The sequence below is a fragment of the Grampus griseus genome (genome assembly GCF_964374135.1).
Source record: "Grampus griseus genome assembly, chromosome: 17".
NCBI classification, from domain to species: Eukaryota; Metazoa; Chordata; class Mammalia; order Artiodactyla; family Delphinidae; genus Grampus; species Grampus griseus.
The window spans coordinates 46,171,283-46,193,950 of NC_139011.1; the positions used below are offsets into that span (position 1 = coordinate 46,171,283).

General features: G+C 37.1%; 1 protein-coding gene across 2 annotated transcripts in view; it reads right to left on the reverse strand.

Annotated features, from left to right (window-relative positions):
• DECR1 (2,4-dienoyl-CoA reductase 1) overlaps window positions 1-22,668 on the reverse strand; it is a 50,720-nt gene that overhangs the window by 10,044 nt on the left and 18,008 nt on the right. For both annotated transcript variants that reach the window (XM_082674723.1, XM_082674722.1), the window contains exon 6: window positions 468-567. In XM_082674723.1, coding sequence (XP_082530849.1) covers window positions 468-567 — 100 coding nt within the window. The remainder of the gene's footprint in view (window positions 1-467; window positions 568-22,668) is intronic.

The following is a 22,668-nucleotide window of genomic DNA, read 5'->3' on the forward strand; positions in this document are numbered from 1 at the left end:
ATATTAGTTCTATTAATCGTGTATAGTAGGTACAATAAAAGGATGAAGGTATGTTTAAGAGAGGTCAGAGGGGGCACTAGTAAAGATACATGGATACACTAGTCTGAGTTCCTATAAGCCTTTTTCTCATACTTTATAATACACAGTCATACTGGATAAGTAATTAAAATTAAATAAAATTTAGTTTCTCAGTCACAGTAGCCAGAATGCAAGGGTTCAATGGCCACATATAGCTATTGGATACTGCAGATTTACAGAACAGTTCGATCATTGCAGAAAATTCTATTGGACAGTGCTGCTGTAGACAAATAGGACCTATTCATGAAATAGAATGTCTCCTGGTGAATCCAAATTAGTCTTTGTTTTATTTTTCTCTGGAAAGAGACTAGAAAGCAGGAATTTAGTTACACAAGCTACCAAAGCACATTATTTATCTTCAGTGACAGGATTAACACAGTAGTACTCACTTGTTCATGGCCTCCACTCCTGCTTTGGCAGAAGCACTTGGTACTACAAAACCTGACCCAGTCTCAGCATAGATGGTTGTAATAGCAAGAAACGATGCTCCTGACATTTGAAAATGATACAGTAATTAACAATACAGCTAAATCAATTCATATCAGGAAAACATTAGTTATAATAATGGGATCTAATTCAAGAGGGTATAACAAAAACTGAAGAAATTTTCAAAACTTCACTAAGCCTAAATTAATGAAAGAGTAATCTAATAAAATTGCTACATCTTTGCTAGTAATCTTGCTGCCATTCAGGATGGTCCAGTCTGTGCTTAATTAAAATTCTATACCAGGTGAGTCAATACCAAGGCTCAAATCTCAAAGGTATAGCCCTATTATACCCTGCATAATCAGCTGGACAGGATTTCCATTAACCCATTTATAAGAATAAATCGGAACCAAAACTAAATTAGCAGGGACTTCTGCCTCCAGCATCATGGATTTGTCCTCCTCCTGTAAACACAAAGAAACTGTATCAAATATATGATACCACTATTTTCAGATACTGTTTAGCAGGCAGGGAAAGATGGCAATTCCTGAGAGAAGAAAAACAAATGAAATGAGCCCTAAGATCAGATTTTGCCTAAAGGTACTGTACGTATACCATAGTATGTACTATATACTACATATATATACATACTATATATTCTATATTACATACTCTATATTATACTATATACATATGTCATATAGACTGTGGCATAAGGAGTAGGAAAATAGCCAAATAAGGCATTATCACTGAGTTGAGGAGACAGATCAGATTTTAGAGAGACTGAGGAAGTTGCAATTTGTGAGGAGAGTTCCCCAAAGAGAAAAGTATGTAAAGATAGAGCCCCATAAATCTGCATAGTGTATCCTTGAGTCTCTGGCCAAATATCAAGCTGTACATGTTTAGGGTAAGATTCCATAAGGCCAGGCAAAGAACAACTGCCTGGGAACCATAAACTGAACAATTCCCAGAGTACACAGAGGGCTGGGAGATAAGTGAGTCTGAGCAGCTTTGTTGAATATCCAGCGCTTTCAGTGGAAAAGTTCAGAAGGGCTGTGCATTAATAGGAGGGTTAAATTAGCCCAAAAGTAAAGTCTACTCTAGACTCACCCAAATAAAGCTTAAAAATGAACACTGAACTGATCAAGCTGGTCCACAAGTTTTTAATTCAAAGGGAAATTAAAACGCATACACATATGTGGACACCACACACACACACACACACACACACACACACACCACCACCACCACCACCAACAACAACAACAACATAAAATTCATAGCATGCAACCAAAAATTACTACACATAAAAAGACACAGAAACAACCAGGAGAAAAATCAAATAATAGAGAGACTCTCATAAATGACACAGGAGATAGAATCAGCAGATGAAGACCTTTCAAATGATATTGTACACTGGACAGCTACATGTAAAAGAATAAGATTAGAACGTTTCCTTACATCATATACAAAAATAAACTCAAAATGAATTAAAGATCTAAAAAGACCTAAAACCATAAAATTCCTAGGAGAGAATATAGGCAGAACACACTTTGACATAAACCACAGCAATATTTTTTTGGATGTGTCTCCTAAGACAAAAGAATAAAAGCAAAAATTAACAAATGGGAACTAATTACACTTAAAAGCTTTTGTACAGTGAAGAAAACCATGGATGAAATGTAAAAACCTACTGAATGGGAGAAAATACTGGCAAATAAGATGGCCAATAAGGGGTTAATATCCAAAATATGTAAACAGCTCATACAACTCAATATCAAAAAAAAAACAGCCCAATTAAAAAATGGGCAAAGACATATTTCCAAAGAAGATGTACAGATGGCCAGCAGACACACGAAAAAATGCTCAACAATGATAACCATCAGAGACATGTAAATCAAAACCACAATGAGATATCACCTCACACATGTCAGAATGGCTATCACCAAAACGTTTACAAATAACAAATGTTGGTGAGGATGTGCAGAAAAGGGAACCCTAGTACACTGTTGATGGGATTGTAAATTGAGGCAGCCACTACGGAAAACAGTATGGAGAGTCCTCAAAAAACTAAAAATAGAACGACCATATGATCCAGCAATTCCATTGCTGGGTATGTGTCTGAAGAAAAAGAATATATTCAAAAAGATACATGCACCACAATGTTCATAGCAGCATTACTTACAATTGCCAAGATATGGAAGCAATCTAAGCGCCCATCAACAGATGAATGGATAAAGAAAATGTGGTATATATATATATATATATATATATATATATATATACACACATATATACACAATGGAATATTACTCAGCCATAAAAAAGAATGGAATGTTGACAGCTGCAACATGTGCATGGACCTAAAGAGTATTATGCTTAAGGAAATAAGTCAAAGAAAAACATATGCTGTGTTATCACTTATACGTGGAATCTAAAAAATAAAATAAATGAATGTATACAACAAAACAGAAACAGACTCACGGATATAGAGAACAAACTAGTGGTTACCACTGAGAAGAGGAAAGGGGAAAGGGGTGAGATAGGGGTATCGGACTAAGAGACACAAACTACTATGTATAAAATAAGCAACAAGGATATATTGTACAGCACAGGAAAATACAGCCAGTAATCAACATTGCCTGGGACATAGTGGGTTCTCAGTAAATTGACTGTATGAAAGTTTAAAATAATAATCTTTAGCTCCTGAAAAATCACTGATTTTCTACTTCCTACTTAGCCACAACACTGAAAATACTGTAAGTTAATATTAGCAAATGAATCAAACTATATATATATATATATATATATATATATATGAAACAGTAGATACTTTAAGAAATTTAAGACTACAAGTTTGAAGGACTACAAGGAAAATAATTTAAAGAATATTCAGATAAGTTTTTTTTCTCCTTGACATATTTTGTTTCTCTTTCCCTCCACACACTCCAGAGTAGAAACAAAACTTAGCACAACCCGGAAAACATTGGGAGTGGAAGAGGGGACAGGAGTACCATTTTAAGGACATGAGAAATAAGAATAGTTATGTTAGGCATTATGGTAACTTTTCCTAATATATCAAGCTCAATCTCTCAGATCTCTGAAAATTACTTTGTTTCCAAATTCACCCTGTGAAAGAAGAGGATGTAGAACTTTAGTGTACACCATTACAGTACACTGACAACAGATGCTAACTGCATCATCTTACAACAAAATTATAAAAACTACTTTTAAAAGTGACAATTACTTATGTAATGCCAATGTTCCAATAGAATGTGCTCTATCTTCCCATTCAGATTTAACAGCAATTTTTCGTGAGGTGTGGGAAAGGAGGAGTTAAGTCATTATTATGTAATTGAGATACTGGAAATGAAAGTTATCATCCTCTTCTCTTTCTCTCTAGATTTTATTTAAGATGTGGGTAGCCCACTGTTTAGAATGAGATACTGCTGCTTTTAATTACCCCTGAGTGTAAAAAAGAGGCAAACATTTGAAATTGCACTGTTCCAATAGGATGAATGCTGCATAAACAATTAACAGCTGGATTTCAAAAAATGAACAGTGGTGCTAATAGCTCAAAGTAAAGAATTCCCAGACTCCCAGGGTCAGTCACAGATATATTTTTTTCTTTTCATAGGAAGGCTAATCATTTAAATTAGAATTACCTACGGAAGAGGCTTGTAAATGGCAAGTTTCTAACATCCCAGTGCTGACAACAAAAATAGAACCTATGTTAGTGAAGTTAAGAAAACAGAGAAAGGGAGCAATAAATAAAATAAATATTATGCTTGCCCATCCTTAACTATTTCAAAATGGAAAAAAATAGTAACAAAGAAACACTAAAAATCACACTATTAAAAAGGATAAAACGTGTAAGATTACGTGCCAGTTTCAAAAAGACTCAAAAGCTCTAAAATCTGGTTTAAATACAAATTTTGAAAATTAAAATAAAAAATTTTAGTTCCAATGTCCAGTAGAGATGGAATACTGCAGTTTAAAGACACCTGACTCAAACATTAATTCTACTATTTACTAGCTCTATAACTGTGTGACCTTGGGCAAATCACTTCCCTGTTCTGGGCCCCAGATTTATCACTGTAAAGTAGGAAAATAGAGAGTTTCCAGCAAATGTCATTACATTCTACAGATTACTCACTAATTGATCATTGCAATCGATTCTACCTATTACTCTTTTACCCTCATGCAAAAAGTCCCATTTGAAAATGATAATATCCAGCTCTTTAACTACCATTTGTAACTTCAATTGATGTTAACTTTGACTTCCCAACCTACTCTGCCATTTTAATTAAAATTTGACTCCTGGACTTAAACCTACAAAAGTATCTGTAACCACATCTCAAAGCCAACTTCTCTCAACAATCTGGAAGATTTCAACATTCAGGTGGACAAGATCATAAATCTTACAGTTCCATGACCTTCGGTGCTACCCCAATTTAGCCACAACCTGAACTTTGTCATCATTCCAAAATACTGAATGCAATGTGTTACTCTCTGTATTCTGTCCTTCCAGATCTTTCACATCCTCATATTACATGTGCTCTTTGAGACCTCATTATAAATTCTGGGTGCTTTATCTCCCATATTCTTTAGGCTCATAGTTCCCTCCTAGTCTAACTTTTCTATTTACAGCCTAGACTATTACATGAATCAGGCACTCAATTCCTAGCCACACATTCTCTCAAACATCCATCCTGCGGTTCTCAGTACCAGAACGGCCTTCTCCACTCTTATAAGGAGGGAGTTTTAAAACTGTTCCAAGCTGTAGGTAAATGCCATTGGAAAGATGCATCTACAATTTCACCAGGGCTCTCAACATCATTTATCAACTCTTTCAGTATCCAGAGTAAGCTCCTCCACCTATGTTTCTGATTCACATCTCCTGAGACTACAACATTCCTTCATTGGTTCTCTCTTCTTTCTTTCTCAACACTTCTCATTGGGCCCTCCCCTCAGTCATTAATCATGCTTCAGTCTCCACTCTGAATATATCTCTTGTTAAGATCCTTCAGTTTATCTTTACCCAATTCCAGAGGGTAAAGTCCACACCCCTTAGCCTCATCTTTGCCTCTCCAGGCATTATATACTACACGTAAGTAAGCCTGAACTCCTTGTACTATCTAAGCACACAGGTGAGCTATTGCTTGCAGGTTTAACTCTTCTACTGTTATTGCCAGCAATTAATCTTCCTGACAATCATAACATGAAGAGAAAACTCTTCACTTCTCTTTTTGATGAAGGCACAGAGGACACTAACTCTTAGCCACTTTTTTTTTTTTCTTAGCCACTTTTTGATAAGAGACTCAACTGAATTTAAATCTAAAAGTCATCAACACTCTAAAAGTTATTCACAGGATGATCATATAACTTAAAAACAAATAGCATAACTCTTTTTAAAAGAATATTATCTACTAAGTGAAGACACCTCATTTGAACATTTAACATAAATACATCCTTCATGTAGGTTGAAACTTAAAAGTTTAATTACAATAACTGGTATCAGATCTCCGGTTTTTCTAGTCTATTTTAACTATAGGACATAGGAACATAGCCTCACATTCAGATACTTTATGGTCCCCTTGTAAAACAGGTGGTAAAAATACACTTATCTTGGAGGAATCTAACATTTTCTTTAATAGCTAACACTGAGCAGTAGTCTGAGCCAGGCACTATTCTTAACACTTTACAGGCACTAGCTCACTTAATCATCACAGCAATCCTAGGAGGAAGGTTCTATCTTTATCTTCCTATTTACAAGAGACTGAGGCACAGAGAGGTAGTTTTCCCAAGTTCACACTACTAATAAGTGGTATCATCAGGACTAGAACCAGGCAGTTTGATCCAGAGCCTGCACTCATAAAATTTCCTCTCGAAGAAATTTTCAGTTATATAGTTAAAAAGAAAAAATAAGATTCCTTTCCAAAATTTCCAAATCACCTTACCTTTACATTATCTTCACAAAACATCAAAGTAAGGTACACAGTTGCTATAAGAAAATTTAATAAGTGAGGTAGAAATGTTGTATCAAATTAGTAACTCTGGCAAAAAGTGATTTTAAAAGGATATTAACACTGCCTTAATAAATGCCAACTCATTACTAAGAAAGTGTTTTTAAACATTCTTAAAATGCACCCACTGTTCTAAGGAAGGCCTAGTCGCAATACACAGAAATGTACCCATATGGTCCTTCTATACTTCAAAATCTAAACAGCATACAACTTGCACTCACACTGACAAATAAGAAAAGCCTCATCCTATGCCTGCTCTACTCTTCCTTCTTCTGAAACAAGGTGCATTTGCCTCCTTATCAGTTGATTTTGTCAAATGGCTCATCATCTTCTTTTCCCCTAATAGTAAAGCTGAAGGACATAATTGAAAGTAGTGTTAAACATGCCCTCAATTCGCCTTTTTTTTGTGAGTCTCAAAAATGTTTCATTCCATAAACAAAGCATCACCTTTGTGCTTAGTGATGAGTTAGGAACTGGTGGGGAGAAGAATGGAGTAAGGGTGGAAAGGGTTTTCAGGTGGGGCAGAAGTATTGTATACTGATGGGTAATAGCATTTCCAATTTTGATGGATGAGAAAAGAAGACTTGCAACATGGAACAATAACAATATGCAGCATGTTTTTAAATGCTAAAGTGTGTATTAGAGCTTTTGAATAGGACATGATTCATTAACGTGCGGAACTAAAGCTGGGCATGACAATTCTATATGGCTTAAGGGAAAATGATTCTGTCAGAGTCTATGTAAAAGAGCAGTCAAACAAAGGGTGATTACAGAAGGATGTGAGATTGGACAGGCTGAAGTTCACTGAATGATGTAATGATGAAGGAAAAGTAACTGGCAAGTTCAATATCAATGGATTGAAAATAAGAATGCTTTAAAATTTATTTCTGTGTTTACAGTTCACACATTATGTATCTAGAACAGCAAGATGGTTAAAAACTTTGTGTTTTCTGATAATTTGTTTTAACTCAATTGCAAGAATGGCATAAAGTATTTTACTTAGTTCAAAGCCTTCAACTGATTCTTCATAACTATTGATTAAAAGGATCTTTCCTTTTTTAGTTTCTTCGGTTGGTGCATTATTTGCATTTACTCTTCTCTTCCTCTAGCACAAGGCTGCTGGTAAGATATTCTCAGGCTGCTGGTAAGATCATCTCAGGCATACTTCCAATGACACTGATCCTATCCATGATTTCCTTTATAGACACTTCTTAACTACTTTCTATTTCCCCTTCATTGTTCATGATTAATCTGACTAGACAATAACCATTCACTCCTTGCCTTTCCCTGACACAGTCCATATGATTCAAGCTTCCTTGGGCTGCTTCTGACTATTCCATACTCTTAGATTCCCTGAATATCTGAAAATTAATTCTACCTAATTCTTTAAATTATCTAAGCTACCATATGTTCATTCACATACATGAAGAAGCACATGAATATTTTTGAAGCAATTTATGTTTTTCACAAAACTTTTGTATCTAATACCTTGTTTGTTATCCAATCTTTTTTACAGATGAGAAAGCTGAGTAGTGGTCAAAATACCAAGACTCACCATCTAAGTATCAGGTATAAACTAGGTGACAATGACTTTAATTAAACTACTGCTCCTTTTTTCCTATTGGACCACTTCTTTGGTTTTTTTTTAAATGAACTTATTTATTTTATTTATTTATTTTTGGCTGTGTTGGGTCTTCGTTGCGGTGAGTGGGCTTCTCATTGTGGTGGCTTCTCTTGTTGCAGAGCACGGGCTCTAGGCATGTGGGCTTCAGTAGTTGTGTCATGCGGGCTCAGTAGTTGTGGCCCCATGGCTCTAGAGCACAGACTCAGTAATTGTGGCACACGGGCTTAGTTGCTCTGCGGCATGTGGGATCTTCCTGGACCAGGGATCGAACCCGTGTCTCCTGCACTGGCAGGAGGATTCTCAACCACTGCACCCCCAGGGAAGCCCTGGACTACTTCTGACAATAAAAAAAAAATTGTCAATCATCAGTTTTAACAGTGATAATTAACACTTCTTAGTTATTTAATAAACGAGATTTTCTCATCTGTAAAAGTGAGAATTAAAAACATCTAGCAATATATTAAAAAAGACTAACTCTGCGCCTCAGTTTCTACTCATAACTATAAACAGCACTTACCTTCCAGAGTCATTACAAGTATTAAATGAGTTCATAAATATTTAACACTTAGAACAAAAGCTGATATAGAATAAGCACTTGATAAATGTTAGGTGTTTTAAAAAAGTAAGAGGAAAGGAGGTAAGGAAGGAGGGGAGAGGGAGGGAAGGAGAGGGAGTAAGGGAGACAAGAAGGAAGAAAATTTAGTTAAAATTAGAGCATTTACTTATAAATAATACTGTTCAGTATTCTAACATCTATTGCATCTTATATCTGTATTTAATAATTATACAAGTTGCAGTAATCACTACAGATTTCTCATATGTGGTCTTACGTGGAAGAAATTCTAGCTTCCTGGTATAAAGTAATCTATGTGACTCAATGATCAAAGATAGTCCAAAATCAAGTAAAATATCTGGGTAGGCTGTCACATATTTTGTCAATTAATACACTCACACAGACAAAAAAAGTAAAATTTAAGAAAAATTGTTCTCTTTAAATAGAATCCAAACAAATATATTTTTTAAAAAAACAATAGTGGATATGTGGTCAATATTCTTACTCAAATGTTAAGTAATTTAAGATTCTGAAAAACAACCAAGTATGAAGAGCATCATACTATGTTGAACACTTATTTAATATGTCTTTCACAGTGGCACAAAAGGCATTGGTTGAATTTAGTTTAAATATAATATCAATTTCAAAAGACAGGGCTGTAAACAACATATCATCTATTGGCAAAGTAGAGCTGAAGACTGACAGAGTAGTAAGTAAGGCCTTAAGAAAACAAATCCGGGAGACCTTCAAGATGGTGGAGGAGTAAGAAGTGGAGATCCCCTTCCTCCCCACAAATACATCAGATATACATCAACATGTGGAACAACTCCTACAAAATACCTACTGAACACTGGCAGAAGACCTCAGACTTCCCAAAAGGCAAAAACTCCCCATGTACCTGTTTTTTTTTTCTTTCTTTCTTTTTTTCTCCCATTTCTTCTGAGCCATGTGGCTGACACAGTGTTGGTGCTCTGAGCGGGTGTCAGGCCTGTGCCTCTGAGGTAGGAGAGCCAAGTTCAGGACACTGGTCCAACAGACACCTCCCGGCTCCATGTAATATCAAAAGGCAAAAGCTCTCCCAGAGATCTCCATCTGAACACTAAGACCCAGCTCCACTCAACAACCAGCAAGCTCCAGTGCTGGACTCCCTATGCCAGAAAACTAGCAAGACAGGAACACAACCCCACCCATTAGCAGAGAGGCTGCGTAAAACCCTAATAAGGTCACAGACACCCCAAAACACACCATCAGACATGGTCTTGCCCACCAGAAGGACAAGATCCAGCTTCATCCACCAGAACACAGGCACTAGTGTCCCCTCCACCAGGAAGCCTACATAATCCACTGAACCAACCTCACCCACTGGGGGCAGACACCAAAGACAACGGGAACTATGAACCTGCAGCCTGTGAAAAGGAGACCCCAAGCACAGTAAGTTAAACAAAATGAGAAGACACAGAAACACACAGCAGATGAAGGAGTAAGGTAAAAACCCACCAGACCTAACAAATGAAGAGGAAATAGGCAGTCTACCTGAAAACAAATTCAGAATAATGATAGTAAAGATGATCTAAAATCTTGGAAATAGAATGGAGAAAATACAAGAAATGTTTAACAAGGACCTAGAAGAACTAAAGAGCAAATAAACAAGGATGAACAACACAATAAATGAAAATAAAAATTCTCTAGAAGGAATCAATAGCAGCATAACTGAGGTAGAAGAACGGATAAGTGACCTGGAAGATAAAATAGTGGAAATAACTCCTGAAGAGCAGAATAAAGAAAAAAGAATGAAAAGAATTGAGGACAGTCATAGAGATTTCTGGGAAAACAAAAAACGTATGAACATTTGAATTACAGGGGTCCCAGATGAAGAAGAGAAAAAGAAAGGGACTGAGAAAATATTTGAAGAGATTATAGATGAAAACTTCCCTAAAATAGGAAAGGAAATAAACAAGTCCAGGAAGCGCAGAGAGTCCCATACAGGATAAATCTAAGGAGAAACACACCAAGACACATATTAATCAAACTATCAAAAATTAAATAAAAAGAAAAAATATTAAAAGCAGCCAGGGAAAAACAACAAATAACATACAAGGGAATCCCCATAAGGTTAACAGCTGATCTTTCAGCAGAAACTCTGCAAGACAGAGGGACTAGCAGGACATATTTAAAGTGATGAAAGAGAAAAACCTACAACCAAGATTACTCTACCCAGCAAGGTTCTCATTTAGATTCGGAATGAGAAATTAAAACTTTTACAGATAAGCAAAGGCTAAGAGAATTCAGCACCACCAAACCAGCTTTGTAACAAATGTTAAAGGAACTTCTCTAGGCAGGAAACACAAGAGAAGGAAAAGACCTACAATAACAAACCCAAAACAATTCATCAAATGTTAATAGGAAAATACATATTGATAACTACCTTAAATATAAATGGATTACATGCTCCAACCAAAAGACATAGACTGGCTGAATGGATACAAAAACAAGACCTGTATATATGTTGTCTACAGGAGACCCACTTCAGACCTAGGGACACATACAGACTGAAAGTGAGGGGATGGAAAAAGATATTCCATGCAAATGGAAATCAAAAGAAAGCTGAGGAGCAATTCTCATATCAGACAAAACAGACATTAAAATAAAGACTACTAAAAGAGACAAAGAAGGACATTACATAATGATCAAGAGATCAATCCAAGAGAAGATATAACAATTGTAAATATTTATGCACCCAACATATGATGCATAATGCAAACGCTAACAACCATAAAAGGGGAAATCGACAAAAACAGAAACATAGCAGGGAACTTTAACACCCCACTTTCACAAATGGACAGATCATCCAAAATGAAAATAAGGAGACACAAGCTTTAAATGATACATTAAACAAGATGGACTTAATTGATACTTATAGGACTTAATTGATTTATTATAGGACATTCCATCCAAAAACAACAGAATACACATTCTTCTCAAGTGCTTATGGAACATTCTCCAGGATGGACAATATCTTGGGTTGCAAATCAAGCCATGATAAATTAAAGAAAATTGAAATTGTATCACGTATCTTTTCCGACCACAACACAGTAAGTCTATATATCAATTAAGGGAAATAAACTGTAAAAAATACAAACACATGGAGGCAAAACAATACACTACTTAATAACCAAGACATCACTGAAGAAATCAAAAAATACCTAGAAACAAATGACAATGAAAACGTGACCCAAAACCTATGGGATGTAGCAAAAGCAGTTCTAAGAGGGAACTTTATAGCAGTACAATCCTACCTCAAGAAACAAGAGAAATCTAAAATAAACAACCTAACCTTGCACCTAAAGCAATTAGAGAAAGAAAAACAAAAAAACCCAAATTAGAAGGAAATAAATCATACAGATCAGATCAGAAATAAATGAAAAAGAAATGAAGGAAACAATAGCAAAGATCAATAAAACTAAAAGCTGGTTCTTTGAGAAGATAAACAAAATTGATAAACCATTAGCCAGACTCATCAAGGAAAAAAAGACTCAAATCAATAGAAATAGAAATGAAAAAGGAGAGGTAACAACTGACACCTCAGAAATACAAAGGATCGGGCTTCCCTGGTGGCGCAGTGGTTGAGAGTCCGCCTGCCAATGCAGGGGACATGGGTTCGTACCCTGGTCCGGGAAGATCCCACATGCCGCGGAGCAGCTGGACCCGTGAGCCATGGCTGTTGAGCCTGCGCGTCCGTAGCCTGTGCTCCGCAACGGGAGAGGCCACAACAGTGAGAGGCCCACATACCGCAAAAAAAAAAAAAAAGAAAAAAGAAATACAAAGGATCATGAGACATTAGTACAAGCAAGTATATGCCAATAAAATGGACAATCTGGAACAAATGAACAAATTCTTAGAAATGCACAACCTTCCGAGACTGAACCAGGAAAAAATAGAAAATATAAACAGACCAATCACAAGCACTGAAATTGAGACTGTGATTAAAAATCTTCCAACAAACAAAAGCCCAGGACCGGATGGCTTCCCAGGCAAATTCTATCAAACATTTAGAGAAGAGCTAACACCTATCCTTCTCAAACTCTTCCAAAATATAGCAGAGGGAGGAACACTCTCAAACTCATTCCATGAGGCCACCATCACCCTGATATCAAAACCAGACAAAAGATGTCACAAGGAAAGGAAACTACAGGCCAATATCACTGATGAACATAGATGCAAAAATCCTCAACAAAATACTAGCAAACAGAATCCAACAACACATTAAAAGGATCATACACCATGATCAAGTGGGGGTATATCCCAGGAATTTAAGGACTCTTCCATAAAGGTAAATCAATCAATGTGATACACCATATTAACAAATTGAAGGAGAAAAACCCTATGATCATCTCAATAGATGCAGAAAAAGGTTTCAACAGAATTCAACACCCATTTATGATAAAAACCCTCCATAAAGTAGGCACAGAGGGAACTTAACTCAACATAATAAAGGTCATATATGACAAACTCACAGCCAACATTATTCTCAGTGATGAAAAACTGAAACCATTTCCACTAAGATCAGGAACAAGACAAGGTTGTCCACTCTCACCACTATTATTACATAGTTTTGGAAGTATTAGCCACAGCAATCAGAGAAGGAAAAGAAATAAAGGGAATCGAAATTGGAAAAGAAGTAAAGCTGTCACTGTTTGCAGATGACATGATACTATACATACAGAATCCTAAAGATGCTACCAAAAATCTACTAGAGCTAATCAATGAATTTGGTAAAGTAGCAAGATACAAAATTAATGCACAGAAATCTCTGGCATTCCTATACACTAATAATGAAAAATCTGAAAGAGAAATTAAGGAAACATCCCCATTTACCACTGCAACAAAAAGAATAAAATGCCTAGGAATAAACCCACCTAAGGAGACAAAGGATCTATATGCAGAAAACTATAAGACATTGATGAAAGAAATTAAAGATGTTACAAATAGACGGAGAGATATACCATGTTCTTGGATTGGAAGAATCAACATTGTGAAAATGACTCTACTACCCAAAGCAATCTACAGATTCAATGCAATCCCTATCCAACTACCAATGGCATTTTTCACAGAACTAGAACAAAAAGTTTCACAATTTGCATGGAAACACAAAAGACCCCAAATAGCCAAAGCAATCTTGAGAAAGAAAAACAGAGCTGGAGGAATCAGGTTCCTGGACTTCAGACTATACTACAAAGCTACAGTAATCAAGACAGTATGTTACTGGCACAAAAACAGAAATATATATCAATGGAACACGACAGAAAGCCCAGAGATACACCCACACACATATGGTCATCTTATTTTTGATAAAGGAGGCAAGACTATACAATGGAAAAAAGAGAGCCTCTTCAATTAGTGGTGCTGGGAAAACTGGACAGCTACATGTAAAAGAATGAAATTAGAACACTCCCAAACACCATACACAAAAATAAACTCAAAATAGATTAACGACCTAAATGTAAGGCCAGACACCATCAAACTCTTAGAGGAAAACATAGGCAGAACACTCTATGACATAAATCACAGCAAGATCCTTTTTGATCCACCTCCTAGAGAAACTGCAATAAAAACAAACAAATGGGACCTAATGAAACTTAAAAGCTTTTGCACAGCAATGAAAACCATAAACAAGATGAAAAGACAACACTCAGAATGGGAGAAAATATTTGCAAATGAAGCAACTGACAAAGGATTAATCTCCAAAATATACAAGCAGCTCATGCAGCTCAATTTCAAATAAACAAACAAACCAATCCAAAAATGGGTAGAAGACCTAAATAGACATTTCCTCAAAGAAGACATAAAAATTGCCAACAAACACATGAAAGGATGCTCAACATCACTAATCATTAGAGAAATGCAAATCAAAACTACAATGAGGTATCACCTCACACGAGTCAGCGTGGCTATAATCAAAAAATCTATAAACAATACATGTTGGAGAGGGTGTGGAGAAAAGGGAACCCTCTTGCACTGTTGGTGGGAATGTAAATTGATACAGCCACTATGGAGAACAGTATGGACGTTCCTTATAAAACTAAAAATAGAACTACCATACAACCCAGCAATCCCACTACTGTGTATATACCATGAGAAAACCAAAATTCAAAAAGAGTCATGTACTGTAATGTTCATTGCAGCTCTATTTACTATAGCCAGGACATGGAAGCAACCTAACTGTCCATCGACAGATGAATAGATAAAGAAGATGTGGCACATATATACAATGGAATATTACTAAGCCATTAAAAGAAACCAAATTTAGTTATTTGTAGTGAGGTGGATGGACCTAGGGTCTGTCATACAGAGTGAAGTAAGTTAGAAAGAGAAAAAGAAATACCATATGCTAACACATATATATGGATCTAAAAAAAAAAAAAAAAAGGTTTTGAAGAAACTAAGGGCACAACAGGAATAATGATGCAGAGGTATACAATGGACTTGAGGACCCAGCGAGGGGGAAGGGTAAGCTGGGACGTAGTGAGAGAGTGGCACAGACATATATACACAACCAAATGTAAAATAGATAGCTAGTGGGAAGCAGCTGCATAGCATAGGGAGATCAGCTCGGTGCTTTGTGACCACCTAGAGGGTGGGATAGGGAGGGTGGGAGGGAGACACAAGAGGGAGGAGATACGGGGATACATGTATATGTATAGCTTATTTACTTTGTTATAAAGCAGAAACTAACACACCATTGTAAAGCAATTATACTCCAATAAAGATGTTAAAAAAAAAGTCACCAAAGAATATTCTATCCTGAAAAGTCATCATTAAGATATGAAGGAGAAATAAGGACTTTCTCAGACAAACAAAAGCTGATGGGGTTCATCAACACTAGACCTGCCTTACAAAAAATGTTGAAAGCATCACTTCTACTAGAAACAAAAAGGCAAAAGTACACAAAACGTTGAGTAAGATGTTAAATAGAAAAGACGTAATCAGAAAATTGCAACTCTTTATCAGAATAGGTTTTTTTCTTTCAGTTTTATTGAGATCAAGTTGACATACAGCAAGCACTATATAAGTTTAAGGTGTACAACATAACAATCTTACATACATCATGAAATGATTACCACAATAAGTGAACAATGATCACCTCATACAGATACAAAATAAAAGAAAGAAAGTTTTTTCCTTGTGATGAGAACACTTAGGATTTACTCTCTTAACTTTCATATATGGCATACATATAGCATGTTAATTATATTAATCATGTTGTACATAAACAAACTTACAGAACAGGTCTTTCAAACACTTTATTATTGCATAAAAGTTAAAAAGGGGACTTCCATGGTGGCGCAGTGGTTAAGAATCCGCCTGCCAATGCAGGGGACACAGGTTCAAACCCTGGTCCGGGAAGATCCCACATGCCGCAGAGCAACTAAGCCCGCGAGCCACAACTCCTGAAGTCTGCATGCCTAGAACTTGTGCTCCACAACAAGAGAAGCCACCACAATGAGAAGCCTGCACACCACAACCAAGAGTAGCCCCCACTCACCACAACTAGAGAAAGCCCACGTGCATCAACAAAGACCCAACGCAGCCAAAAATAAATAAATAAAATTTTAAAAAAGTTAAAAGGGAACAAAAGCAGAAAAATATAGCTACTTCAATTTGGTAACAAACTCACAACGTAAAAAGGGGTAAGTTGAGACAACAAAAACACAAAAGTGAAGAGGTAAGGGATGGAACCCATATAGGTAAATAAAGGTCTGATGCTATCGTCAGAAAAAGGACAATTTTCTCTATGAGACATTTTATACAAACCCCATGGAACCACAATACATAAATCTAGAGCAGAGACACAAAACATAAAAAAGAGGAAACTGAGTAAAATGTCTAGAAAACCACCAAACCAAAACAGCAGACAGAAACACAAAGAAAATGAAACAATGGAGATACAAAACAAGCAGAAAACAGGAGATAAAATGGCAGTCCTCATTTAACAATAATCACCCTAAATATAAATGGATTGAATTCACTAATCAAAAGACACAGAATTAGATGAATTAAAAAACAAGACCCAAATATATGCTACCTCCAGGAGACTCATCTCAGCTCTAAAGACAAATGTAGGCTAAAAGTGAAGCAACAGAAGATAATACTCCAAGCAAATAGTAGCCAAAAGGAAGTGGGTATAGGGGAGCGATCAAGATGGCTCCGCCATCTTGTTTGGGAACAAACAAACAAAAAAAGATAGCAGAAGAGTAGGATTTGAAGCTCTACTCCTCCCACAAAAACATCAAAAACACATGTACAAGTGGAACGATTCACACAGAACATCTACTCAACGCTAGTAGAAAGTGGCTATAGCTATACTTATATCAGACAAAATAGACATCAAATAGAAAAGGTAACAAGAGACAAAAATGGAGAGTATATAATGATTAAGAGGACAATTTAATCAAAAAGACATAGTGATTAATATATGTGCACCTAACATAGGAGTATCAAAATATATGAAACAATTATTAACAGACCTAAAGGAAGAAATTGACAGCAACACAATAATAGTAAGGGACTTTAACACTCCACTTACATTGATGGATAGATCATCCAGACAGAAAGTCAACAAGGAAATAGTGGCCTTAAATGTGAGATTATACCATATGAATTTGATAGATTTGTAAAGAACGTTCCATCTAAATGTAGCAGAAAACACATTCTTCTCAAGTGCACATGGAATTTTCTTAAGGATAGACCATATGTTGGGACACGAAACAAGTCTCAAAAAATTTAAGAAATTTGAAATCATATCAAGCATCTTTTTCAACCACAATGGTGTAAAACTAGAAATCAACTACAAGAAGAAAGCTGGAAAAATCATGAATATGTGCAGAATGAACAACATGCTACTGAACAACTATTGGTTCAACAAAGAAACCAAAGGAGAAATCAAAAATTACCTGAAGACAAATGAAAATGAAAACACAACATACCAAAATTTATGGGATGCAGCAAAAGCAATACTAAGATGGAAGTTTATGCTAATACAGGCCTACCACAGAAACAAGAAAAATCTCAAATAAATAAACTTACACCTAAAGGAATTAGAAAGAAAAGAACAAAGCCCAAAGTCTGTAAAATAAAGAATACAGTAAAGATTAGAGCAGAAATAAATGAAATAGAGACTAAAAAGACAAAAGAACATATCAATGAAACTAAAAGCTGTTTCTTCAAAAGGACAAACAAAATTGACAAAGCTTTAGCTAGACTCACAAGAAAAAGAGAGGGCTCTAATAAATAAAATCAGCAACAAAAGAGGAGAAATAACAAGAGACACACAGAAATACAAAGAATTATAAAAACATATTATGAACAGCTATATGCTACCAAATCAGACAGCTGAGAAGAAACCGATAAATTCATAGACTCATACAACCTTCCAAGACTGAATCATGAAGAAACAGAACATCTGAGTAGACTGATCACTAGTACAGAGATTGAAACAGTATTCAAAAACCTCCCAAAAAACAAAAGCAGAGGACCAGATGTCTTCACAGGTGAATTCTACCAAACATTTAATATCTATTAACACCTATTTTTCTAAAAAGCTTTCAAAAATTTGAAGAAGAGGGAACACTTCCTAACTCATTTCTATGAAGCCATCATCATCCTGACAACAACAAAAAAGAAAATTACAGGGGCATCCCTGGTGGTGCAGTGGTTAAGAACCCGCCTGCCAATGCAGGGGACACAGGTTCGAGCCCCGGTCTGGAAAGATCCCACATGCTACAGAACAGCTAAGCTCATGCACAACAACTACTGAGCCTGTGCTCTAGGGCCTGCGAGCCACAAGTACTGAAGCCCGTGTGGCTAGGGCCCATGCTCTTCAACGAGAAGCCACTGCAATGAGAAGCCCGTGCACCACAACGAAGAGTAGCCCCCGCTCACCACAACTAGAGAAAGCCTGTGCACAGCAACGAAGACCCAACACAGCCAAAAATAAATAAATAAATAAATAAAATTAAAAGAAAAATAAGAAAATTACAGGTCAATATTCCTGATGAAAACAGATCCAAAAATCCTCAATAAAATATTAGCAAACCAAATACAACAATACATTAAAAGGATCATACACCATGATCAAGTGCAATTTATCCCAGGGATGCAAGGATGGTTCAAGATCACAAAGCAATGTAATATGCCATATTAACAAAATGAAGGATAAAAAACATGATCATCTCAATCAGGTGCAGAAAAAGCTTTTGACAAAATTCAACATCCATTTATGATAAAAAAAAAACACTCTCCAGAAAGTGGACATAGAGGGAACATACCTCAGCATAATAAAGACCCAATATGACACACCCACAACTAACATCACACTCAATGGTGAAAAGCTGAAAGCATTTCCTCTAAGGTCAGGAAGAAGACAAGGATGCCCACTCTTGCCACTTTTATTCAGCATAATACTGGAAGTCCTAGCCACAGCAATCAGAGAAGAAAAAGAAAAGGAATCCAAATTGGAAAGGAAGAAGCAAAACACTCACTGCTTGCAGATGACAAGATAAATAGAAAATCCTAAGAACACACCAAAAAGTTACTCATCAATGAATTCGGTAAAGTTGCAGGATACAAAATTAATATACAGAAATCTGTTGCATCTCTGTACACTAACAACAAACTATCAGAAAGAGAAACTAAGGAAACAATCCTGTTTACCAGCACATCAGAAAGAGTATATACCTAGGAATAAACCTATCTAAGGAAGTAAAAGACATGTACTCAGAAAACTGTGACACTAATGAAAGAAACTGAAGATGAGACAAACAGATGGAAAGACATACCACGTTCTTGGATTGGAATGAATAATATTGTTAAAATGACCATACCACTCAACATCAAAAAAACAAAGAACCTGATTTAAAAATGGACATAAGACCTGAACAGACATTTTTCCAAAGTGGACATGCAGACAGCCAACAGGCATGTGAAAAGATGCTCAACATCACTAATCATCAGGAAAATTCAAATCAAAACCACAATAACATAGTACCTCACACCTGTCAGGATGGCCACCATGAAGAACACAAATAACACACGTTGACGAGGATGTGGAGAAAAGGGAACCCTTGTACACTGTTGGTGGGAATGTAAATTGGTGCAGTCACTGTGGAAAACAGTACAGAGGTTTCTCAAAAAAATAAAAACAGAACTACCATATGACCCAGCAACTTCACTCCTGGGTATACATCCAAAAAATACTAATTTGCAAAGATACATGCACTGCAATGTTCATTGTACTGGGCTGGCCAAAAAGTTCATTCTGGTTTTCCCCTAACATCTTACATTTATTTGTAAGTAGTATTATCTACAATTGTCAAGATGCAGAAGCAACCTAAATATCCATCAACAGATGAGTGGACTAAGATGTGATATAAACAGGGTGGAGTCAAGATGGCAGAGTAGGAGGACACAGAGTTCACATGTCCTCACAACTAGGGCACCTACCAGATGCTGGTGGGGGACCTCAATACCCAAAGGGACGGGAGGAACCCCCAAGCGACCGGGTAGGATGTGGTGGGGAACGAGGGGGGAGAAGTGGAGGCCGGACGGGACTGGCACGCCTGACGGGTGGCTGGGGAAGGGGAGGGATTCCCACTCCTGGAGAGGCCCACTCACCATGAGCAAACCAACGGGGACCGGGAGTCGGAGGAGACCCTCAGGGGTTCAGAGGCTAGCATTTCCCCCACCCACTCAGGCCCTGGGGAGCCTGCTGAGGTCCGGGGCCTGGTCCTCTGCCCTCCAGGGCCCCCTCCAGCATGGGTCATGGGAACATGGGAGGGAGGGGGGAGGAAGAGTAGAGGTGAGCCGGGAGGGACCCCCGGGGTTGGAGGATCCGGGGGGAACACAGCTAGCATTTCCCCTACCCACTCAAGCCCCTGGGAGCCAGCTGGGGTCCTGGGCCTCCAGCCACGTGGGTCCTGTGGGTGTGGAAGACGGGGGAGGAAGAGTAGACACGAACAGGGAGGGACTCTCGGGATAGGAGAATCGGAGGGAACACAGCTAGCATTTCCCTGCCCACTCCGGCCTCATCGAAACTGCTGGGGTGCTGGGCCTGGCACTCCACCCTCTGAGGCTGGAGGCACCCCAAGGGCCCCTCGAGCCCCGCTGAGCCTACCCCCCCACCCCCAATCCCCAGGGCCTTTTCCAGCAGCATAGGTCCTGAACACAGGCTCTTCCCCAGCATAAAGCCCACCCCCAGCCTAGACCCGCCCCAGTTAAGCTCCGCCCCCCACAGCCAAGGCCTTTTCTGGCTTTTTTTTTTTTTTTTTTTTTGCTACTGGGGTTATGTTTTACCTTCTGGTTGCTGTTTCATTTATATTTTTAATTCTTCTAATATACCTGTTAGTTTTTTATTTTTATTTTCTTTTTTACTCCTTGTCATTGTTGGGCTCCTTTTTTTTTTTTCTTGTCACACCACATCACTTGCAGAATCAGTTCATGGGCCAGGGGTCAGGACTGAGCTCCTGTGGAGGGAGTGCTGAGTCTGAACCTCTGGACTAACAAAGAACCTCAGACCCCAGTGAATATTAATTGGAGTGAGGTCTCCCAGAGGTCCTCATCTCGGCACCAAAACCTGGCTCTACCCAACTGCCCGCAACCTCCAGTGCTGGAAGCGTCAGGCCAAACAACCATTAAGACAGGAACACGCTCCCACCCAACAAAAAATTAAGACAACAAAAAAATATGCAACAGACGAAGGAGCAAGGTAAAAACCTACAAGACCAAATAAATGAAGAGGAAATATGTAACCTACCTAAAAAGTAATTCAGAGTAATGATAGTAAAGATGATCCATGATCTTGGAAATAGAAGGGAGGCACAGATAGAGAAAATACAAGAAATGTTTAACAAGGACCTGGAAGAAATAAGGAACAAACAAACAGTGATGTACAGCAAAATAAATAAAATGAAAACTACACTAGAAGGAATCAATAGCAGAATAACTGAGACAGAAGAATGAATAAGTGAGCTGGAAGATAAAATGGTGGAAATAACTGCCGAGAGGCAGAATAAAAAAAAAAAAAAAGCATTTGAGAAGATTAAACACCCATTTATGATAAAACTCTCAATAAAGTTGGTATAGAAGGAACATACTGCAACATAATAAAGGCCATACATGACAGGCCCATATCTAACATCATACTCAATGGGGAAAAACTGAAAACTATCCCTCTAAAATCAGGAACAAGGAAAGAATATCCACTCTTGTCACTCTTATTCAACATAGTATTGGAAGCCCCAGCCAGAGCAATTAGGCAAGAAAAAGAAATCAAAGGCATTTAAATTGGAAAGGAAGAAAAAAAATTGTCACTATTTGTGAATGATAAGATTTCATATATAGAAAACCCTAAAGACTCCCCCAAATAGTATTAGAAATAGTAAAGAAATACAGTAAAGTTGAAAGGTACAAAATCAACATACAAAAAATTGGCTGTGTTTCTATACACCAACACTGAGCTAGCAGAAAGACAAATTTAAAAAACAATCCCATTTACAATCACAAAAAAAAGAATAAAATACCTAGGAATAAATTTAACCAAGGAGGTAAAAGACTCATACACTGAAAACTATAAGACATTGTTGAAAGAATGAAGACACAAATAAGTGAAAAGATATTCTGGGCTCGTGGGTTGGAAGAATTAACTTTGTTAAAATGACCTTATTACCTAAAGCAATCTATAGATTCAATGCAATCCTTATCAAACTCCCAGGGACTTTTTTCATGAAAATAGAACAAAAGAATTCTAAAATTTATATTGAACCACAAAATACAGCAAATAGCCAACACACTCCTGAGAAAAGAGAACAAAGCTGGAGGTATCACACGCCCTGATTTCAAACTAAATTACAAAGCTATAGTAATCAAAACAGCATGGTAATGAAAGAAAAAGAGATACACAGATCAAA